Here is a 21,540-nt window from a genome sequence, read left to right as displayed (position 1 = left end):
ATTTATATTTATTTATATTTATTTATATATATATAATTTTGTATATATATATAAAATTAACACATGAGTCCTAATTACCAGGAAAATATAACTATCTTTGCATAAATACCATTTTTGTTTTTATATGGCACTCTTTCTTCTTTCAGGCTCCGGGAAACAAAGAAATGAAGTTGAGAAAATACCCATTTGCTCCACTCCCATATGAGTCTTGCCTCTCTCAAAGCTTCTAACGATGATTCCTCAGCCTGTTTCAAATGCAGCAAAAAAGAAGTCCATGTGCTGGAGGGTGGGTGGGTGGCAGTCAGTAGTAGTCGAGGGAGGCAGCTGAAGGTGGCCCAGGAAAAAAAAATTCTGATTCTCTAAAATCATCCCTTCCTTCAAGGCCCAACATGGAGAACCTTGGGGACTCTCTTTCACTTTTCCCTTTAATGAGTTTTTTTCCAAGAGTTTTTCTGGGTTCTATGTTCAGAGAGAGCCCTGGATGTCCAGTCTTATTTGTTCATCTGATTTCTAGACATTTATTAATCCCAGGAGAAGCTAGAGCTTAGACTCAGTTTCTCCATGAGAGCAGGGATTTCTACCCAATACTCAGAAGACTTGCTGACACAGGAGATATTTGATAGAAGTTTGTTAAATAGATCAATACATTTTGTTGCTTAGGAACCCATTTTTGCTAAACACATTCCTGTCAAAGGGATTGCCAGGACCAATCCTCAGTTTTGTGTTCTTCTATCCCTCCAAATGATCTCACCTCATTTCTCTCATATGGAGGGAAAAACCCAAGGTAGTCTTAGGTATGACAATTCTTAGCTTTTCATTATAACTTATGCCAAAACATCTGCTTTGGTGGCTGCTTTCCCCTGCTGTGAGTTTGCCTTCTTAATGTGAATCCTCTACCTATACTAAATTTAATAGAACCTTTTCAACTATCTTAGGTTTAATTCAATTTTTCCCTCTCAATGTTTACTTTGACCTCCACTCTTTCTTTCATTCTTCTCCATGTGTTTATTTTCTTCTAATAAAGAAATCCTTTCAAGGATTGGACATGACAACCACCACCACCAGTCCTCTTGACTGTAGATCTTCCTTCCATTACCTTCCCTTGAAGAATACCTTGTTTTATCTTCTTCAGAACTTTGGAACAATTCTAAAAATAGGACCAAGCCTTGGACCTCTAGTTTGTTTTGACTTCACTCTGTTCATCCTCACTGGACTCTGCTTTTTAAACCATTAACAGATACTGGCAAAGACCTACAAAGAGATTCTATCCACTTCTAAAAGAGCTCCATTTTTATTGAATTATTAAAATAGGTAGCTATATGAAAAGCTTCTATGGTCCATGCATAACATATTGAAACAAGCAAAAATTTATTATTATGGCATCATAATATTATTGGATTATAAGATGATCAGGTAAAAAATAGCTTCTCAAAGATTCTTAGAGTATATACAGAAAACAGTTCATGCCTTTAAACAATCAATTTCTTTTTTGGGTGTATTTTAATTTATATATATATTTATAGTTGACATAACAGTATTATGTTAGTTTTAGGTGTACAAGGTAAGGATTTGATATTTGTATACACTGTGAAATGATCATGGTAAGTCTAGTTAGCATCCATTACCATACATAGTTACAGAATTTCATTTTCTTGTGATGATAACTTTCAAGATCTACTTTTTTTTAACTTTCAAGATCTACTTTTTTTTTTTTTTGAAAGAGAGAAAGCATGCATGCAAGCAGGAATGGGGGAGGGACTGAGGGAGAGGGCGAGAGACAATCTTGAGCAGGCTCTATGCCCAGCATGGAGCCCAAGGCAGAGCTAGAGCTCATGATCCTGAGATCATGACCTGAGCAGAAATCAAGAGTCAGACACTTAACCAACTGAGCTACCCAAGCGCCCCTCAAGATCTACTTTCTTAGTAACTTAAAATTATAGAGCAAAGTACTGTTAACTATAGTCATTATGCTGTATATTACATCCCCATGACATATTTATTTTATAACTGGAAGTTTGTATCTTGACTCCCTTCACCCATTTCACCCACCTGCACCCCCATCTCTGGTATTTACCTATTTATTCTTTGTATCCATTAGCTTTTTTTTTTTTTTTTTTTTTTTTAGATTTCACATATAAGTAAATGATATGGTATTTATCTGTCTGACTTATTTTCCTTATCATAATGCCTTAAGGTCTATCTATGTTGTTATAAGATTTTATCGTTTTTTTACGGCTAAATACTATTCCATTGTATTTATATATCACCTCTTCTTTATCCATTTGTGAGTTGATGGACATCTAGATTGCTTCTATATCTTGGCTATTGTAAATAATGCTGCAGTAAATAGGGGGGTGCATACATCTTATCAAGTTAGTGTTTTCATTATTTCAGGTAAATACTTAGAATTGCTAGACCATACTGTAGTTCTTTTTTTTTTTATTTTTTAGGAACCTCCATACAGTTTTCCAAAGTGGCTGTACCAATTTGTATTTCCACCAGCAGTGCACAAGGGATTCCTTTTCTCCACATCCTCATCAACATTGTTATTTCTTGTTTTTTTGATAATAGTCACAGATGTGGGATCCCTGGGTGGCGCAGCGGTTTGGCGCCTGCCTTTGGCCCAGGGCGCGATCCTGGAGACCCGGGATCGAATCCCACATCGGGCTCCAGGTGCATGGAGCCTGCTTCTCCCTCTGCCTATGTCTCTGCCTCTCTCTCTTTCTCTCTCTCTCTCTGTGACTATCATAAATAAATAAATTAATTAATTAAAAAAATAGTCACAGATGTGAGGTATTATCTCATTGTGTGGTTTTGATTTGCATTTCCCTGATGATTAGGGATGTTGAACATCTTTTCATGTATCTGTTGGCTGTCTGTATGTCTTCTTTGGAGATATGCCTCTTCAGGGCTCCTGGGTGCCTCAGTTGGTTAAGCATCTGACTCTTGATTTCAGCTCAGGTCATGATCTCAGGGTTGTGAGATTGAGCCCAGCATCAGGCCACAAGCTGGGCATGGAGCTTGCTTAGGATCCTCTAGTTACCCCATCCCCTCAGCCCTGTCTCTTCCAGCAAACTTCAGTTTGTTTCCTATGTTTAAGAGTCTCTTACAGTTGTCTTTCTCTTTGATTTCATCTTGTTTTATTTTTCCTCCTTTCCTCTATGGTCCTCTGTTTTGTTTCTTAAATTCCACGTAAGTTAGATCATATGATAATTGTCTCTCTCTAATTGACTTACTTTGCTTAGCATTATACCTTCTAGTTCCATTCACATTGTTGCAAATGGTAAGGTTTCATTTTTTTGATGGCTGAGTAGTATTCCAGTGTGTGTGTGTGTGTGTGTATGTGTGTGTGTGTGTGTGTAACACATGTTCTTTACCCATTCATCTGTTGATGGGCATCTGGGCTCTTTCCATAGTTTGACTATTGTGGACATTGCTGCTATAAACATTGGGGTGCAGGTGCCCCTTCGAATCATTACATTTGTATCTTTGGGGTAAGTCCCTAGTAGTGCAATTGCTGGGTCATAGGGTAGCTCTATTTTCAACTTTTTGGGGAACCATAGTGTTTTCCAGAGTGACTGCACAAGTTTGCATTCCCACCAGCAGTATACAAGGGTTCCCCTTTCTCCACATCCTCACCAACATCTGTCATTTCCTGACTTGTTAATTTTAGCCATTCTGACTGGTGTGAGGGAGGTATCTCATTGTGGTTTTGATTTGTATTTCCCTGATACTGAGTGATGTGGAGTTTTTTTCTGATGTGTCTGTTGGCCATTTGTATGTGTTCTTTGAAGAAATGCCTGTTTGTATCGTCTGCCCATTTCTTGATTGGATTATTTGTTCTTTGGGTGTTGAGTTTTATAAATTCTTTATAGATTTTGGATATTAGCCCTTTATCTGACAAGACATTTGTAAATATCTTCTCCCATTCTGTCCATTGTCTTTGGTTTTGTCAACTGTTTGCTTTGCAAAAGCTTTTTATCTTGATCAAGTCCCAGTAGTTCATTCTTGCATTTGTTTCCCTTGCTTTTGGAGATGTGTCTAGCAAGAAGTTGCTGCAGCTGAGGTCAAAGAGGTTGCTGCCTGTGTTCTCCTCTAGGATTTTGATGGATTCCTGTCTCACAATTAGGTCTTGCATCCATTTTGAGTTTTTGTATGGTGTAAGGAAATGGTCCAGTTTCATTCTTCTGCATGTGTCTTCTGTTTTTGTGCTAGTGCCATGCTGTCTTGATGATTACAGCCTTGTAACAGAGCTTGAAGTCTGGAATTGTGATGCCACCAGCTTTCTTTTCTTTTCCAACATTCCTTTAGTTATTTGGGGACTTTTCTGGTTCCATGTAAGTTTTGGGATTATTTGTTCCAGCTCTCTATAGCTATTTTTATTTTTATTTTTATTTTTTTTATTTATTTTTTTAAATTTATTTTTTATTGGTGTTCAATTTACTAACATACAGAATAACCCCCAGTGCCCGTCACACATTCACTCCCACCCCCCGCCCTTCTCCCCTTCCACCACCCCTAGTTCGTTTCCCAGAGTTAGCAGTCTTTACGTTCTGTCTCCCTTTCTGATATTTCCCACACATTTCTTCTCCCTTCCCTTATATTCCCTTTCACTATTATTTATATTCCCCAAATGAATGAGAACATATAATGTTTGTCCTTCACCGACTGACTTACTTCACTCAGCATAATACCCTCCAGTTCCATCCACATCGAAGCAAATGGTGGGTATTTGTCATTTCTAATAGCTGAGTAATATTCCATTGTATACATAAACCACATCTTCTTTATCCATTCATCTTTCGTTGGACACCGAGGCTCCTTCCACAGTTTGGCTATTGTGGACATTGCTGCTATAAACATCGGGGTGCAGGTGTCCCGGCGTTTCATTGCATCGGTATCTTTGGGGTAAATCCCCAGCAGTGCAATTGCTGGGTCGTAGGGCTGGTATATTTTTAACTGTTTGAGGAACCTCCACACAGTTTTCCAGAGTGGCTGCACCAGTTCACATTCCCACCAACAGTGTAAGAGGGTTCCCTTTTCTCCGCATCCTCTCCAACATTTGTTGTTTCCTGCCTTGTTAATTTTTCCCATTCTCACTGGTGTGAGGTGGTATCTCATTGTGGTTTTGATTTGTATTTCCCTGATGGCAAGTGATGCGGAGCATTTTCTCATGTGCATGTTGGCCATGTCTATGTCTTTCTCTGTGAGATTTCTGTTCATGTCTTTTGCCCATTTCATGATTGGATTGTTTGTCTCTTGGGTGTTGAGTTTAATAAGTTCTTTATAGATCTTGGAAACTAACCCTTTATCTGATATGTCATTTGCAAATATCTTCTCCCATTCTGTAGGTTGTCTTTGAGTTTTGTTGACTGTATCCTTTGCTGTGCAAAAGCTTCTTATCTTGATGAAGTCCCAATAGTTCATTTTTGCTTTTGTTTCTTTTGCCTTCGTGGATGTATCTTGCAAGAAGTTACTATGGCCGAGTTCAAAAAGGGTGTTGCCTGTGTTCTTCTCTAGGATTTTGATGGAATCTTGTCTCACATTTAGATCTTTCATCCATTTTGAGTTTATCTTTGTGTATGGTGAAAGAGAGTGGTCTAGTTTCATTCTTCTGCATGTGGATGTCCAATTTTCCCAGCACCATTTATTGAAGAGACTGTCTTTCTTCCAGTGGATAGTCTTTCCTCCTTTATCGAATATTAGTTGACCATAAAGTTCAGGGTCCACTTCTGGATTCTCTATTCTGTTCCACTGATCTATGCATCTGTTTTTGTGCCAGTACCACACTGTCTTGATGACCACAGCTTTGTAGTACAACCTGAAATCTGGCATTGTGATGCCCCCAGATATGGTTTTTCTTTTTTAAAATTCCCCTGGCTATTCGGGGTCTTTTCTGATTCCACACAAGTCTTAAAATAATTTGTTCTAACTCTCTGAAGAAAGTCCATGGTATTTTGATAGGGATTGCATTAAACGTGTATATTGCCCTGGGTAACATTGACATTTTCACAATATTAATTCTGCCAATCCATGACCATGGAATATTTTTCCATCTCTTTGTGTCTTCCTCAATTTCTTTCAGAAGTGTTCTATAGTTTTGAGGGTATAGATCCTTTACATCTTTGGTTAGGTTTATTCCTATGCTTCTTATGCTTTTGGGTGCAATTGTAAATGGGATTGACTCCTTAATTTCTCTTTCTTCAGTCTCATTGTTAGTGTATAGAAATGCCACTGATTTCTGGGCATTGATTTTGTATCCTGCCACGCTACCGAATTGCTGTATGAGTTCTAGCAATCTTGGGGTGGAGACTTTTGGGTTTTCTATGTAGAGTATCATGTCATCGGCGAAGAGGGAGAGTTTGACTTCTTCTTTGCCAATTTGAATGCCTTTAATGTCTTTTTGTTGTCTGATTGCTGAGGCTAGGACTTCCAGTACTATGTTGAATAGCAGTGGTGAGAGTGGACATCCCTGTCTTGTTCCTGATCTTAGGGGAAAGGCTCCCAGTGCTTCCCCATTGAGAATGATATTTGCTGTGGGCTTTTCATAGATGGCTTTTAAGATGTCGAGGAATGTTCCGTCTATCCCTACACTCTGAAGAGTTTTGATCAGGAATGGATGCTGTATTTTGTCAAATGCTTTCTCTGCATCTAATGAGAGGATCATACGGTTCTTGGTTTTTCTCTTGCTGATATGATGAATCACATTGATTGTTTTACGGGTGTTGAACCAGCCTTGTGTCCCAGGGATAAATCCTACTTGGTCATGGTGAATAATTTTCTTAATGTATTGTTGGATCCTATTGGCCAGTATCTTGTTGAGAATTTTTGCATCCATGTTCATCAGGGATATTGGTCTGTAATTCTCCTTTTGGTGGGGTCTTTGTCTGGTTTTGGAATTAAGGTGATGCTGGCCTCGTAGAACGAATTTGGAAGTACTCCATCTCTTTCTATCTTTCCAAACAGCTTTAGGAGAATAGGTATGGTTTCTTCTTTAAACGTTTGATAGAATTCCCCTGGGAAGCCATCTGGCCCTGGACTCTTGTGTCTTGGGAGGTTTTTGATGACTGCTTCAATTTCCTCCCTGGTTATTGGCCTGTTAAGGTTTTCTATTTCTTCCTGTTCCAGTTTTGGTAGTTTGTGGCTTTCCAGGAATGCGTCCATTTCTCCTAGATTGCCTAATTTATTGGTATATAGCTGTTCATAATATGTTTTTAAAATCGTTTGTATTTCCTTGGTGTTGGTAGTGATCTCTCCTTTCTCATTCATGATTTTATTAATTTGAGTCTTCTCTCTCTTCTTTTTAATAAGGCTGGCTAATGGTTTATCTATCTTATTAATTCTTTCAAAGAACCAACTCCTGGTTCTGTTGATCTGTTCCACAGTTCTTCTGGTCTCGATTTCGTTGAGTTCTGCTCGAATCTTTATTAACTCCCTTCTTCTCTTGGGTGTAGGATCTATTTGCTGTTTTTTCTCTAGCTCCTTTATGTGTAAGGTTAGCTTTTGTATTTGAGTTCTTTCCAGTTTTTGAATGGATGCTTGTATTGCGATGTATTTCCCCCTTAGGACTGCTTTTGCTGCATCCCAAAGATTTTGGATGGTTGTATCTTCATTCTCATTAGTTTCCATGAATGTTTTTAATTCTTCCTTAATTTCCTGGTTGACCCTTTCATCTTTTAGCAGGATGGTCCTTAACCTCCACGTGTTTGAGGTCCTTCCAAACTTCTTGTTGTGATTTAGTTCAAATTTCAAGGCATTATGGTCTGAGAATATGCAGGGGACGATCCCAATCTTTTGGTATCCGTTCAGACCCGATTTGTGACCCAATATGTGGTCTATTCTGGAGAAAGTTCCATGTGCACTTGAGAAGAATGTGTATTCAGTTGAGTTTGGATGTAAAGTTCTGTAGATATCTGTGAAATCCATCTGGTCCAGTGTATCATTTAAAGCTCTTGTTTCTTTGGAGATGTTGTGCTTAGAAGACCTATCGAGTATAGAAAGAGCTAGATTGAAGTCACCAAGTATAAGTGTATTATTATCTAAGTATTTCTTCACTTTGGTTAATAATTGATTTATATATTTGGCAGCTCCCACATTCGGGGCATATATATTGAGGATTGTTAAGTCCTCTTGTTGAATAGATCCTTTAAGTATGATATAGTGTCCCTCTTCATCTCTCACTACAGTCTTTGGGGTAAATTTTAGTTTATCTGATATAAGGATGGCTACCCCTGCTTTCTTTTGAGGACCATTCGAATGGTAAATGGTTCTCCAACCTTTTATTTTCAGGCTGTAGGTGTCCTTCTGTCTAAAATGAATCTCTTGTAGACAGCAAATAGATGGGTCCTGCTTTTTTATCCAGTCTGAAACCCTGCGCCTTTTGATGGGGTCATTAAGCCCGTTCACATTCAAAGTTACTATTGAGAGATATGAATTTAGTGTCATCATGATAACTATTCAGTCCTTGTTTTTGTGGAATGTTCCACTGAACTTCTTCTTAAAGGGGAATTTTAAAAGTCCCCCTTAAAATTTCTTGCAGAGCTGGTTTGGAGGTCACATATTCTTTTAGTTGCTGCCTGTCTTGGAAGCTCTTTATCTCTCCTTCCATTTTGAATGAGAGCCTTGCTGGATAAAGTATTCTTGGTTGCATGTTCTTCTCATTTAGGACCCTGAATATATCCTGCCAGCCCTTTCTGGCCTGCCAGGTCTCTGTGGAGAGGTCTGCTGTTACCCTAATACTCCTCCCCATAAAAGTCAGGGATTTCTTGTCTCTTGCTGCTTTAAGGATCTTCTCTTTATCTTTGGAATTTGCAAGCTTCACTATTAAATGTTGAGGTGTTGAACGGTTTTTATTGATTTTAGGGGGGGATCTCTCTATTTCCTGGATCTGAATGCCTGTTTCCCTTCCCAGATTAGGAAAGTTTTCAGCTAGAATTTGTTCAAATACATATTCTGGCCCTCTGTCCCTTTCGGCGCCCTCGGGAACCCCAATTAAACGTAGGTTTTTCTTCCTCAGGCTGTCGTTTATTTCCCTTATTCTATCTTCATGGTCTTTTAATTGTTTGTCTCTTTTTTCCTCAGTTTCCCTCTTGCTATCAACTTGTCTTCTATGTCACTCACTCGTTCTTCCAGCTCGTTAACCCTCGTGGTTAGGACTTCTAGTTTGGATTGCATCTCATTCAATTGACTTTTAATTTCTGCCTGATTGGATCTAAATTCTGCAGTCATGAAGTCTCTTGAGTCCTTTATGCTTTTTTCTAGAGCCACCAGTAGCTGTATAATAGTGCTTCTGAATTGGCTTTCTGACATTGAATTGTAATCCAGATTTTGTAACTCTGTGGGAGAGAGGACTGTTTCTGATTCTTTCTTTTGAGGTGAGGTTTTCCTTCTAGTCATTTTGCTCAGTGCAGAGTGGCCAAAAGCAAGTTGTACTGGGAAAAGGAGAAAAAGAGGAGAGAAAGAAGGAAAGAAAAGAGAAAGAGAAAAAAAGGAAGAAAAAAACGAAAAAAAAAGAAGAAAAAGAGAAAGAAAAAGAAAGAAAGGAGAAAAAAGGGGCGTGGGGGAAGGAAACAAATCAAAAAGCAAAACAAAAAAAAAAAAAAAAAAAGAAAAGAAAAAAAAAAGAACCACGGGGGAGTATCTTCTGATTCTGTGTAATTTAAGTCCCTTGGCTTCCCCTGGAACTTGTCCGTCTAGCTGGTCTTCTGGGGGAGGGGCCTGTTGTGCTGATTTTCAGGTGTTAGCACTTGGGGGAGCTGGTGCAGTGCTCAGTGGGGGTTGTTTACCCCGCGAGGCCCCAGGAGGAACAACCGCAGTGGCGGGGCCAGCTCTGGAGCCCTGGATTCCGCCCCCGCAGGAACTCCGGAGCTCTCTGTCTGCAGGGCCTGGAGGCTCCGGGGCGGGGCCGCTGATCTGCTCAGCTGGGGCAGGAGCGTCCTCGCTGTCCTGGGCCCTCCCGGCCTCTGCCTGTCCCGGAGGAGGCCGGATCCTGGGCTGTGTCCCGGCGCCCTGTGCTCCCGGTCTGCGCTGTTGGATTCGCGCTTCCAGCCGCGCAACCCCCTCCGCGGAGCCGCCCCCGAGCCCCCCGAGCTGCTCCGGGTCCCGCCGTGCGCGCTGCAGCCCTTAGGGAGCTCGGCGCACTCTCCCGGGGCGCAGGTGCCTGTTACTGTCCCGGGGAGCCCGAGGGCATCCCCTCCCCTCCTGGGTCCTGCTCCACCTCCCTGCGAGCCCCTTTCCGCCCGGGAAGGTCGGTGCAGCTCCTGCGTCTCCGGGACGGGGCTCTCCTGTCCTGGGGACACTCGCCCCGGCCTCAGCCCGGCTCCTCGCAGGGCCCCTCCCCCGTGGAGGCCTTTGTTTCTTTATTTCTTTTTCCCGGTCTTCCTACCTTGATAGAAGCGCGAACTCTTCTCACTGTTGCATTCCAGGTGTTCTCTCTTTAATTCTCAGGCCGAATTCATAGATTTTCAGGATAATTTGAAGGTCTTCTAGGTAATTTGGTGGAGACAGGTGACTTGGGGACCCTACTCTTCCGCCACCTTGCCCCTCCCTCTCTATAGCTATTTTTAATGTAGTAGCTGTTTTGATTTTTAAAGTTAGTTTTTTCAAGGGAATGTTTTAATTTTACAGCAACAAATGACAGTGGGAAGTGTAAATTATCACAGTTATCTGGCTATGAGGTGGTTGAATTTGATCATAACACCAACATAAGTTACAAATGTAGTGGAAGATCAGAGTACAAACACTCAATCTGCATCAATGGAAGATGGGATCCTGAAGTAGCCTGCACAGGTAATTTTTTATAATGTGTTCAAGAATTTATTTGATTTCTTTCTACCTTATAAAAGAATGATCTTTGTGTCTTAAAAAATCAGCTATTTGTTATTACAAATAATTTTCAATCTGGAAGGCAATTTAAAAATAACCAAAACGCTGTTTCCAAATATTGATTGTATCATGTATATTAGCTATGTAACAAACCACCTAGAAACTTGGCTTTAAGTTAACATCTGAGCAGTAGGTGTACTCATTACTATTGGAACATCATTGCTTTTAAGTCCTTTTATTATACACAAATGTGCCTATGCCTATACTTATGCCTTTGATTAGTGTGTATCTATGTATCTATCTATATATCCACTTATGTATCTACACGTGTTTGTATGCATGTATCTCTCTAATCATCTATATATTTATGTGTCTATATTGAAAGCTCTGCATCCTATTAAACGCTACCAATTCCAATTGAATAGTACAGGCATTATTCCAGTTTTCCACTTTTCACATTTCGTATCTCTCTTCTTTCTCTGTAGGATACCTTATATCACTATCCTCAATATTTTAACCAATTTTCTCAAGCCTAGAATACATGGAAAGTAGTGTCATACCAGTACAAAAACCCAATCTACTATCAACAATTCAACATATTTTTAGTTTTTTTTTAAAAAAAGAAATAAATATTTGCATGCAATGAAGCATACATACATGCTCTATATTAACTCTAGAAGCTTTATAGATGTAGCATTTATATTTAGGTATATCATCCATCTTATATTTTTGAGTTTGATGTAAAAGAGGGTTTGATTTAAAAATGTATCTATAGATACAAGTTCTAGCAATATGTGTGGAAAAGACTTTGACATCAAAATCTGTCACCTATGTAAGTATTGATCTATTTCTAGACTATCAGCCCATGTATCCATTTATCTATCTCTATTCCTGCCACATTACCTTGGTAACCATAGCTTTACAATAAGTCTTGAAGTCTGATTTGTATTCTTCAATTATGTTCTTGCTATTCAAAATTGTTTACTTATTCTGATCTTTTCACTTCCATAAAAATTTCAGAGAAATGAAATGGGTAGTTAATATTAGAAATAACAGAAAATACTTTCCATAAAATGACTGATAGTATACATTGAAATCTATGGGATACAGCAAAAGCAAAGTTATCTATAGCTTTAAACCATGCATTATTAAACAAGGAGCATAATAAAAGCAATAGGAATTACCATCTAGAATTGAGAAAAGAACATGCACCCAAAGAACTTGGAAGGAATGAACAATTAAAGCATAAATTGTTATAACAAGCTAAAAAAGCATAAACATCTGGTTTACAGAATAATAAAACTTTTAGAGAAATTTGGTAAATACATTAACCTCTGGCAAGACTTATCAAGTGGAAGTACAAGTTTATATTATTAGGACAAAAAAATGGTTAAATATCAGACACAGAAGAGAATACATTGAAAAAAATCTGCCAAGATACTTAAATATAACAAAAAATATTTAAAAAACATTTTATTTATTTATTTGAGAGAGAGCGAAAGCATGGCCGGGGGGGGGGGGGGGGGGACTAAAAAGGGGAAGGGGTAGAAGGAGAGAAGCAGACTCCCTGATGAGCAGGGAGCCTGACCTGGGGCTCGATCCCAGGACCCTGGGGTCATGACTTAAGCTGAAGACAGATGCTTAACTGACTGAGTCACTCAGGTACCCCAAGGAAACATATTTTTGATGCAATATAGTAGCATGAATGAAGTTTACTCAAATATTTCCCTGAATTGAATATAAAATATAGACTACTGAAAGGATTTAAAAGATTCCCAAGTGTATACTCACAGAAAACTTTTTAAAAAATATTTTTATGATTTTGTTTATTTATGAGAGACACACAGAGAGACAGAGACATAGGCAGAGGCAGAAGCAGGCTCCCTGTAGGGAGCCTGATGTGGGATTTGATCCCAGGACCCCAGGATCATGACCTGAGCCAAAGGCAAACACTCAACAACTGAGCCACCCAGGTACCGCTCACAGAAAACTTTTTTTAAAAAAAGATTTTATTTATTTATTCATGAGAAACAAGAGAGAGAGACAGAGAGATAGAGGGAGAAGCAGGCTCCTCATAGGGAGCCCGATGCGGGACTCAATCCCCAGACCGAGATCATACCCTGAGCCAAAGACAGATGCTTAACCTCTGAGCCACCCAGTTCCCTCTCACAGAAAGCTTTTAATGAAATAAAGATATGGTGTTACAGGAGAAAGCAAAATCAAGAAATCGTAGAGAGATCCAAAAGTTTCCAGGTCTAGTCATCAAGAGTCTTCTCTCAGTTGAACACGACCCACTTTGCCTTCTAATTATTGACTGCCCAGATATATCTGGGGTGTCAGTTTTATGGTAGTTCAGACAGGTGTCTCATATCCCACTGGTTGTGTAACTAAGGGCAGCCTGTCTAATCCATTAAACTGTTCATTAGTCTAAATATCTTTACACAGCATGGGCAAGCTAGTAAATGGTACCTCCAGGGGAGCTTTGGATTTTAAGCAATTCATTAAGTCACTAGTGAACATATTTCATTCTTATCTGGGTCAAGAATTTGTATCAAATCAATTGATCATTAACTAAATGTAACTCTTCCTGTAGCCTAATGATCCTCCTTTGGTAGACTATCTTATGATAGTTGAGATTTTTTTTTTTAAGATTTCATTTATTTATTCATGAGAGACACACACAGAGAGAGACAGAGACATAGGCAGAGGGAGAAGCAGGCTCCCTGCAAGGAGCCCAATGTGGGACTTGATCCGGGGTCCTAAGATCATGCCCTGAGCTAAGGCAGACACTTAACCCCTGAGCCACTCAGGCTTTAATACAGTCCCAACCCATTTGATTCTGGATATCTGTAAAAAAGATCTTGATATCAATCTTTATTTAATGCCTGATACTGAGTATTTCAGCTAGAACATCCCAATGGTTAGAAAGAATTAAAAGAGATTTTATATAAACTATTCAAGATTGATCACAGAAAGAGTAAAAAGAGGAAAGTACAAAGAAACCCATGAGAATAAGCCAAACATGATATACTGTACAAGCTGAAGAATATGACATATTTGTTTAAATATTTCTATTTATTTATTTATTTATTTATTTATTTATTTATTTATTTATTTATTTATTTATTTATTTATCAGGGGGGGAGAGAGAGGTAGAGGGAGAAGCAGGCTCCATGCAGGGAGCCCGATGTGGGACCTGATCCCAGGTCTCCAGGATCAGGCCCTGGGTTGAAGGTGGCGATAAACCACTGAGCCACTTGGGCTGCCCGAGTATCACATATTTAAATCCAGAACATGCCCTTATTATTTGATCATTTATGATTACATCACTTTGAGTTTTCTGTTTAATTATCCCTTTGATATTTTTAACTTATGGTTTTTAATCAAGAAATCTAATTTGAATATTTTTAGAGCTACAAACACAGTCATGTCCACCACCACCTCAGATCCCAATGCTCAAGATATGACAACCACAGTGAATTACCAGGATGGAGGAAAAATATCCATTCTCTGTCAAGAAGATTATGTAATTCAGGATTCAGAAGAAGTTGTGTGTAAAGGTGGAAGATGGCAGTCAATACCACGCTGTGTTGGTCAGTAATGCAGTGTTTGCTTTATGATGTCCTTTCAAATGAAGTTAACACTCCCATGTGCTTTCTGTAATTGAACAAGAGGAAGCCTTTCTCTATATTCCACTTTATCTTGAAACAGTGAATTACAATCTAGGTACAAATATCAATCAGCATTCTTTCACTGCTTCTGTGAAATGAACACAGACAAGAACTTTGAGTTCCTATGTAGACATGAGATAAAATTTCCTTTTATGCCTATTTTGCTCCTAATGATGAGCAAGACAAGAATGAGGGGTATATTGAACAAGACATTACGTTAGTAGCATCCATATTATGGAGATGTATATCCTTGCAAGTTTCAAATATTTCAGTTTTAAATGATTTCATTTGTTTAAATTGTCCTTATTTTAAAATCTCAAGTGATATTTGATTGTACTTTTCCATGTAAGCATTGTATTTGTGCTTGACTCTTTGATCTCTATTCTTCATATAGAAAAGATTCCATGTTCTCAACCACCTCATATAGAACATGGAATCATGAGAGCATCTAAGTCTTCAGAAGAAAGGGAAGAAACCTTTAATTCCAGCCTTTATGTACATGGCACTAAATTAAGTTATATTTGCAAAGATGGTTTTAGGATATCTGGAGAAGATGGGATAACATGCTACATGGGAAAATGGAGTTCTCCACCTCAGTGTGTAGGTGAGGACAGTATGCAAAGTAAAATCCTAATTTCAATACAATTAAATGTAATCAATTGTCATAAAAGTCATGAGACTGAATCCTTTAAGTTTCTAAATATATAAAATCACTTATATCTAAATATTTATTTATTTATTTATTTTTTATATCTAAATATTTAAAATCATTTTTATGTATTTTACCACACCCACTTTTTTGCATTATCAAATCAGTCCTATTTTTGTTAATTTTATTGTTCATTATAGAATCACTTTTAATTATGGTATTTAAAAAATTAAAACTAGAAATGTAGTGACACTAAATCTACATGATTAGGTATACTAAGTCTACCTATTCATAGAAGTTTACCTTTCACATTCTCTTCTTGTGAGTTGTATTGCTTGGTTTGCCAGGAAGTTTTTAAAAAAAATTCTTGTTTTTCCTACAATATCTCCTCTGATTTCTTACAATGTATGGTATTTTTCTTAAGATAATTAATTCTCAATGATTTTCCTTTTATTACTCATCATGGGTTTGGGAAGCATTGAAAGTCTCTTTCATGAATATATTGACATTTCTAGTTTCAAGTTCTTGCTCAGGTGGCAGCTGGACACAACCAGAGTACTGGTTTTAGGAAGCATTTGTATGTCTTTTCTGTGATATGATCATAGCTTCTATGTAATCATCTCTTTTTATTTTATCTTTTTTTAAAGATTTTATTTATTTATTCATGAGAGAGAGAGAGAGAGGCAGAGACACAGGTGGAGGGAGAAGCAGGCTCCATGCCGGGAGCCTGTCGGGGGATTTGATCCCGGGACTCCAGGACGGCGCCCTGGGCCAAAGGCAGGCGCTAAACCGCTGAGCCACCCAGGGATCCCCTTTATTTTATCTTTTAAAAGATTTTGTTTATTTGACAGAGAGAGAGAGAGAGCACGAGAACACAAACAGGGGGAGCAGCAGAGGGAGAGGGAGGAGGCTCCCCGCTGAGCAGGGAGCCTGATATGGGGCTTGATCCTAGGACCCTGGAATTGTGACCTGAGTCAAAAGCAGAGGCTTAACCAACTGAGCCACCCAGGCACCCCAATAATTTCTTTTTAAATAAAACTACAAAATATAACAACCAATACATAAAATTAAATTTCAGAGTTTGTTAAACATGGAGTAATTTTTTTCATTTTTTTTAAAGGACATCCTTGTTAGCTACCATATTTGATTATGCATGATAGTCTACCTCACATATTAGGTAGTTACCAGTATGGAGTAAGAAGTCACAACTGTGCTGAGGGTTTTGGGATTAATGGACCTGCATTTGTAAAATACTTAGGAGAAAAATGGTCCCATCCACCAGAATGCATAAATATAGTGCCTTTAGTTTTACCCTAGGCTGATGAATATCCTTAGTTCAGAGCCTAAATGGTACAAGTATGAAGCTAGGCAGTAATACTAGACTTTAACTGGTATCTCTGGAAAGTTTTAGATTCTGGTAGAGAATTAGCCCTAATAATAAAAGGTTAGCAACATGAACCAAATTATTTCACTTTCATGTCATCTTATGTGCACTTAGGATAACTTCTGATACACATTCTCAGTCTTCTATGTTCCTGTATCAAGGCTCCTCAATCACATCATGGCTCAATTTACTGTTACTTACTTCCTTATTTATATATGATTTTCTAAGATATTTGACATAATTAAAGGAAGCAGATTTGAAGCAAAATGAGAAATACATGCATTAGGCAGATGGCTCATATGGACAAAAAAGAATTCAAATGTAAGAAGTATGATCTCAAGTATTACATGTGTCCGTATTTCTTTAGGCTTTTTATATCACCATCACTCTGTTATACTTTAGGCAGACATAGAACCATTCACTAAACTCTACTCCTGAAACCAATATTACACTTTATGTTAACTAGAATTTAAATTAAAAACTTAAAGAGGAAACAAAACAAGAAGAACCATTTAATTTAATTAAGTCAAGACTTCTAACATATTTTTTTCAAGTTATAAGAAAAACTTTGTACAGTATTCATTGGTTTGATATGTACCTGTTATTTTAGATTATAGTTATTGGCCAGTCTGTATTTTTATTTTTATTTTTATTTTTATTTTTTTATATCTTTTTTTAAAAATTTTTATTTATTTATGATAGTCACACAGAGAGAGAGAGAGAGAGAGGCAGAGACACAGGCAGAGGGAGGAGCAGGCTCCATGCACCGGGAGCCCGACGTGGGATTCGATCCCGGGTCTCCAGGATCGCGCCCTGGGCCAAAGGCAGGCGCCAAACCGCTGTGCCACCCAGGGATCCCCAGTCTGTATTTTTAAAGATTTACTGAACAAATACCTATTATTTTTCTTTCAGAAATTTATTGTTCTAGTTTACCTATGAGTAGGACGCTATACTCATAGGCTCAAAGAAGGAATCATACAGATCAGGAGAAAAAGTGATTTATAAATGTCCAAAATAGGCTGTCTGGGTGGCTCAGTTGGTTAAGCATCTGCCTTCAGCTCAAGTGATGATCCCAAGGTCCTGGAATCCAGGCCCACATTGAACTCTCTGCCCAGTGAGGAGTCTGCTTCTCTCTCTGTCCCTCCCCCTGCTTGTGCTCTCTCCCTGTCTCTCTCAAATAAATAAATAAAATCTTAAAATTTTTTTCACAATATTACCAATTGGATTGGATCCAATATTGTACAGTATATTAAGAACCACTGGATAGGAAGGCCAATATGCAGAGGTACTTTAATGAAATCTATTTATTAAAGTATTTAAGAATAAAATGTAGAATTACCTCTAGCATCATTAAAAAATGGACATAGATGATTTTTTTTAGGCCAGAACAAAGACGTTTTATGCCTTAGCATAAAGGAATGAGATTGTATACTCACTGGTTAATCTTATTACCCAGTGATTCTCAAAGTGATCTCTGGAATGGCAGCACCAGCATCTTTTGAGAAATTGATAGAAATGCAAATGCAAATTCTCAGGTTCATTCAGACCTATTGAGCAAAAAACCTGGGTCATGCAATCTAAAAATGACTTAATAATTCCCAAGGGATTTGATGTACACTCTAGGGGCCACAGCTATAGCTAATTGCACTTTACATCTACCTGAATCTCAGTGATGAATTACATAATACTCATTACAGTGTCCTTAAGCATTTGCCAAAAAAAAAAAATCATTGGAGAGTATTTTTATAAATTACGTATTTGTTTTTCTGTTATTTTTCCATATCTCCTGTTTGGATCCTCAACAAATCATCTTCATCCTTCAACTATACAGTATAAGTGTGTTAATTCTTGATTTATTCTCTAAGGAAGTATCTACTCTGTTTATTTTTTTAAGAGCCTAAAATTACCTTCATAAATATATGACTATAAGCCAAAATTTGATGTCAAATACTATTTTTATTATGATTTGCTTGTGGTTTATAAATTGATATGATTTGTAATATTGATTTTACTAAACTCATGGGGAAAATCCATAAAACTCTTATTTTCATAGAAGCTTAAATCTTTTTTTTAAAAAGAAAATTTTATTTATTTATTCATGAGAGACACAGACAGAGAGGCAGAGACATAGTCAGAGGGATAAGCAGGTTCCCTGCAGGGAACCCAGTGTAGGACTCGATCCCAGGATTTCAGGATCATGACCTGATCAAAGGCAGACTCTCAACTACTGAGCCACCCAGGCATCCCTAAACATTTTTTTAAGGATTTTATTTATTTATTCATGAGAAACACACACACACACACACACACACACACACACACAGAGTGAGAGAGAGAGAGGGGCAGAGACACAGGCAGAGGGAAAAGCAGGCTCCCTGTAGGGATCCTGATGTGGGACTCAATCCTGGATCCCAGGATCACACCTGAGCCAAAGGCAGATGATCAATGGCTGAGCTACCCAGGTGTCCCCCTAAAATTTTTTTTATTGTTATATTTATCAATTCTGTATTTCCTACAGGATTTTAAAAAACCATTGTCAAATAATTCCAAGATCTATGTCATCTCAGTGTGGTCTTCTGTTGATTTTCTTTCCCTTTTTAGGTATTTCTGGTCCTTGGTATGATGAATGATTTTCAGTTATATTCTGGACATTTTGGGTATTGTGTTTTAAGACTTTGGATTTTACTGAAGTCTTTTATTTATCAGGCCCCCATTACTGCCATGCAGGGTACAAGTCCATGTTCATCATCTGGCCCCTGTGGATCAAGGTGGGGAGAGAAGTGGTTTTAGGTTTCTCCTATGATGTTTTTCTGAAGTAACTGAAATATTGTAAAAAATGTTTGTTTTGCTAGGTTACTCCTTTCCCAAGTCTTTGTCTAAAGAGATAAAAAGGAGGGGCACCTAGGTGACTCAGTCTGTTAAGTGGCTGCCTTTGGCTCAGATCATGATCTTTGAGTCCTGGGATTGAGCCCCATGTCAGGCTCTCTGCTCAGCAGGGAGTCTGCTTCTACCCTGCTTCTCACCCTGCTTGTGCTCTCTTTCTCTCAAATAAATAAAATCTTAAAAAGAAATAGAGACAAAGGGAATTCTTGGGATATATATATATTTTTTTTTGCCTGAACTTGGTATTATTTTTGGATTGCAGTCTTCTTCAGTGCTTAGTCCAGGATCCATAGAAGGCAAAATGAAAACCCAGATAACTCACTGCAGTGTGATTCCTTGAATTCTGAGGTCCTTGAAAGATTGACTTATCTATATCTTTCATAGTCTCTTATGTTGGATTTTACAATATGTTTAGGATTTTTAGTTATACCTAGCAGAAGGAATAAGCAGAAATGTTTGTACCTCATCTTGTCCAGAACAGGAAGCCAGCAGTTCCCTTTCACATTATACAGATGTGTAATTTTTTGACTTTTATTAAAGAAGTTGATGTTTATTTTATAATAAAAATGAAAATCAATAAACAACGACTAGGGATCCAATAGACACTGCAGTATGTTGTATATAACAAAGAAAGTTTCTTTGTTTGAAATAACTATCCATCTATCCAGCATTTATTTACTAAGAAAAACATTTTTAATATCACAGTGCTGCGAAGCAGATATATTTGTTAATGCTTTCTGTGTGCTTTCATGTAGGATAAAAAGGGCTTAAAAGTGTGATTCTGTTTAAGTGATTAAAATTTCATTAGTGAGTCATTTATGTCAGCAGAAATTACAAGTGTTGATATTAAGTATTGTACTATGTTTTTATTGTTTCATTTTAACCTGTTTTTCTTTGACTTTTCAATAAATCTAATCATGTCTTTTAGAGTCTAAAAGAAAATGTGGGCCCCCTCCACCTATTGCCAATGGAGAAATCATTTCATTGCCATTACCAGTATATGCTCCAGGATCATCAGTCGAGTATCAATGCCAGGCCTTGTATACACTTCGGGGAAACAGGAATATAATATGTAGTAATGGACAGTGGTCAGAAGCACCAAAATGCTTGGGTAAATATTTAATGTTCTTATGGATCCTGGGAAAATCAGTGTAATGAATATGAGGTTTTGCTATTTATAATAGAATTTTCATGGGTTAACATACATTCTATTGAATGCTTGACTACCAAATATTAATATGTGAGGAAATAAAATTTGAAAAATTCTTGTTCAAGAAGCAAAATAGTCTTTAATGAAAGCTCTTTATGTGATAATTGACATAATGTATCTTTGATTATAACATTTAATTATCAGAGACTAAACACATACATCATCTTTACATTCTTAATTGTTTAAAATGATTTACATCTACATGATGGATTTTTCCATCAGTTGGCATAGAAAAGATTTTGAGAATGAAGCCCTCAACCAGTGTGGAAGATCCCACCTGAAAGTCCAAAATTCTGGGGAAAACATTTATTTACTACTTAATGTTTTATGTTTATTTTTGTACTTTCAGGCCCCTGTGTGACATCAGAAGAAATCATGAGAACACATAAAATACAGTTACGATGGACTGACGAAAAACGACTTTATTTAAAAATAGGGGACATTGTTGAATTTCTGTGTATGTATGGATATAGTAGAAAGACACCAGCGTATACATTCCGAGCAAGCTGTCAGGAAGGGAACCTGGTGTATCCTGTTTGTGGATAAAACAGTGGTTAAAATGTAGTCCTAAAATTAAAATATGTACATTTATTCAGAAGTTTTCACTATTAATCCAATTCTCAGTTTATTTTTTATCCATGTTAGAATATGTATTAATATTATATGGAAGGTATAATTATAATATAAGAGACAAATGAATCACTTCTTAAAAGTGTCACATTAGGGGCACCTGAGTGGCTCAGTTGGTTGAGCATATGCCTTTGGCTCAGGTCATGATTTTGGGGTCCTGGGATCCAGTCCTGCATCAGGCTCCCCGCAGTAAGCCTCCTTTCCCTCTGCCTATGTCTCTGTCTCTCTCAGTATGTCCCTCATGAATAAATAAAAAAGAGTTATAAGTAGTTATCACTTACTTTTGCTT

The 21,540-nt window shown here is 37.8% G+C and overlaps 1 protein-coding gene across 1 annotated transcript; it reads left to right on the top strand.

Moving 5' to 3' along the window:
* The first annotated feature begins 232 nt into the window (after positions 1 to 232).
* Positions 233 to 21,233, top strand: LOC610854 (complement factor H-like). Its single transcript, XM_038541797.1, is given in 7 exon segments — positions 233 to 290; positions 10,627 to 10,788; positions 14,236 to 14,268; positions 14,271 to 14,417; positions 14,890 to 15,099; positions 20,340 to 20,522; positions 20,971 to 21,233. Coding segments are annotated over 7 exon segments (990 nt in total). The 3' UTR covers positions 21,168 to 21,233.
* The last annotated feature ends 307 nt before the right edge of the window (positions 21,234 to 21,540 follow it).

The sequence above is a fragment of the Canis lupus genome, chromosome 7, assembly GCF_011100685.1.
Source record: "Canis lupus familiaris isolate Mischka breed German Shepherd chromosome 7, alternate assembly UU_Cfam_GSD_1.0, whole genome shotgun sequence".
Lineage (NCBI taxonomy): Eukaryota > Metazoa > Chordata > Mammalia > Carnivora > Canidae > Canis > Canis lupus.
This window is presented reverse-complemented; position numbering and strand designations above follow the sequence as displayed.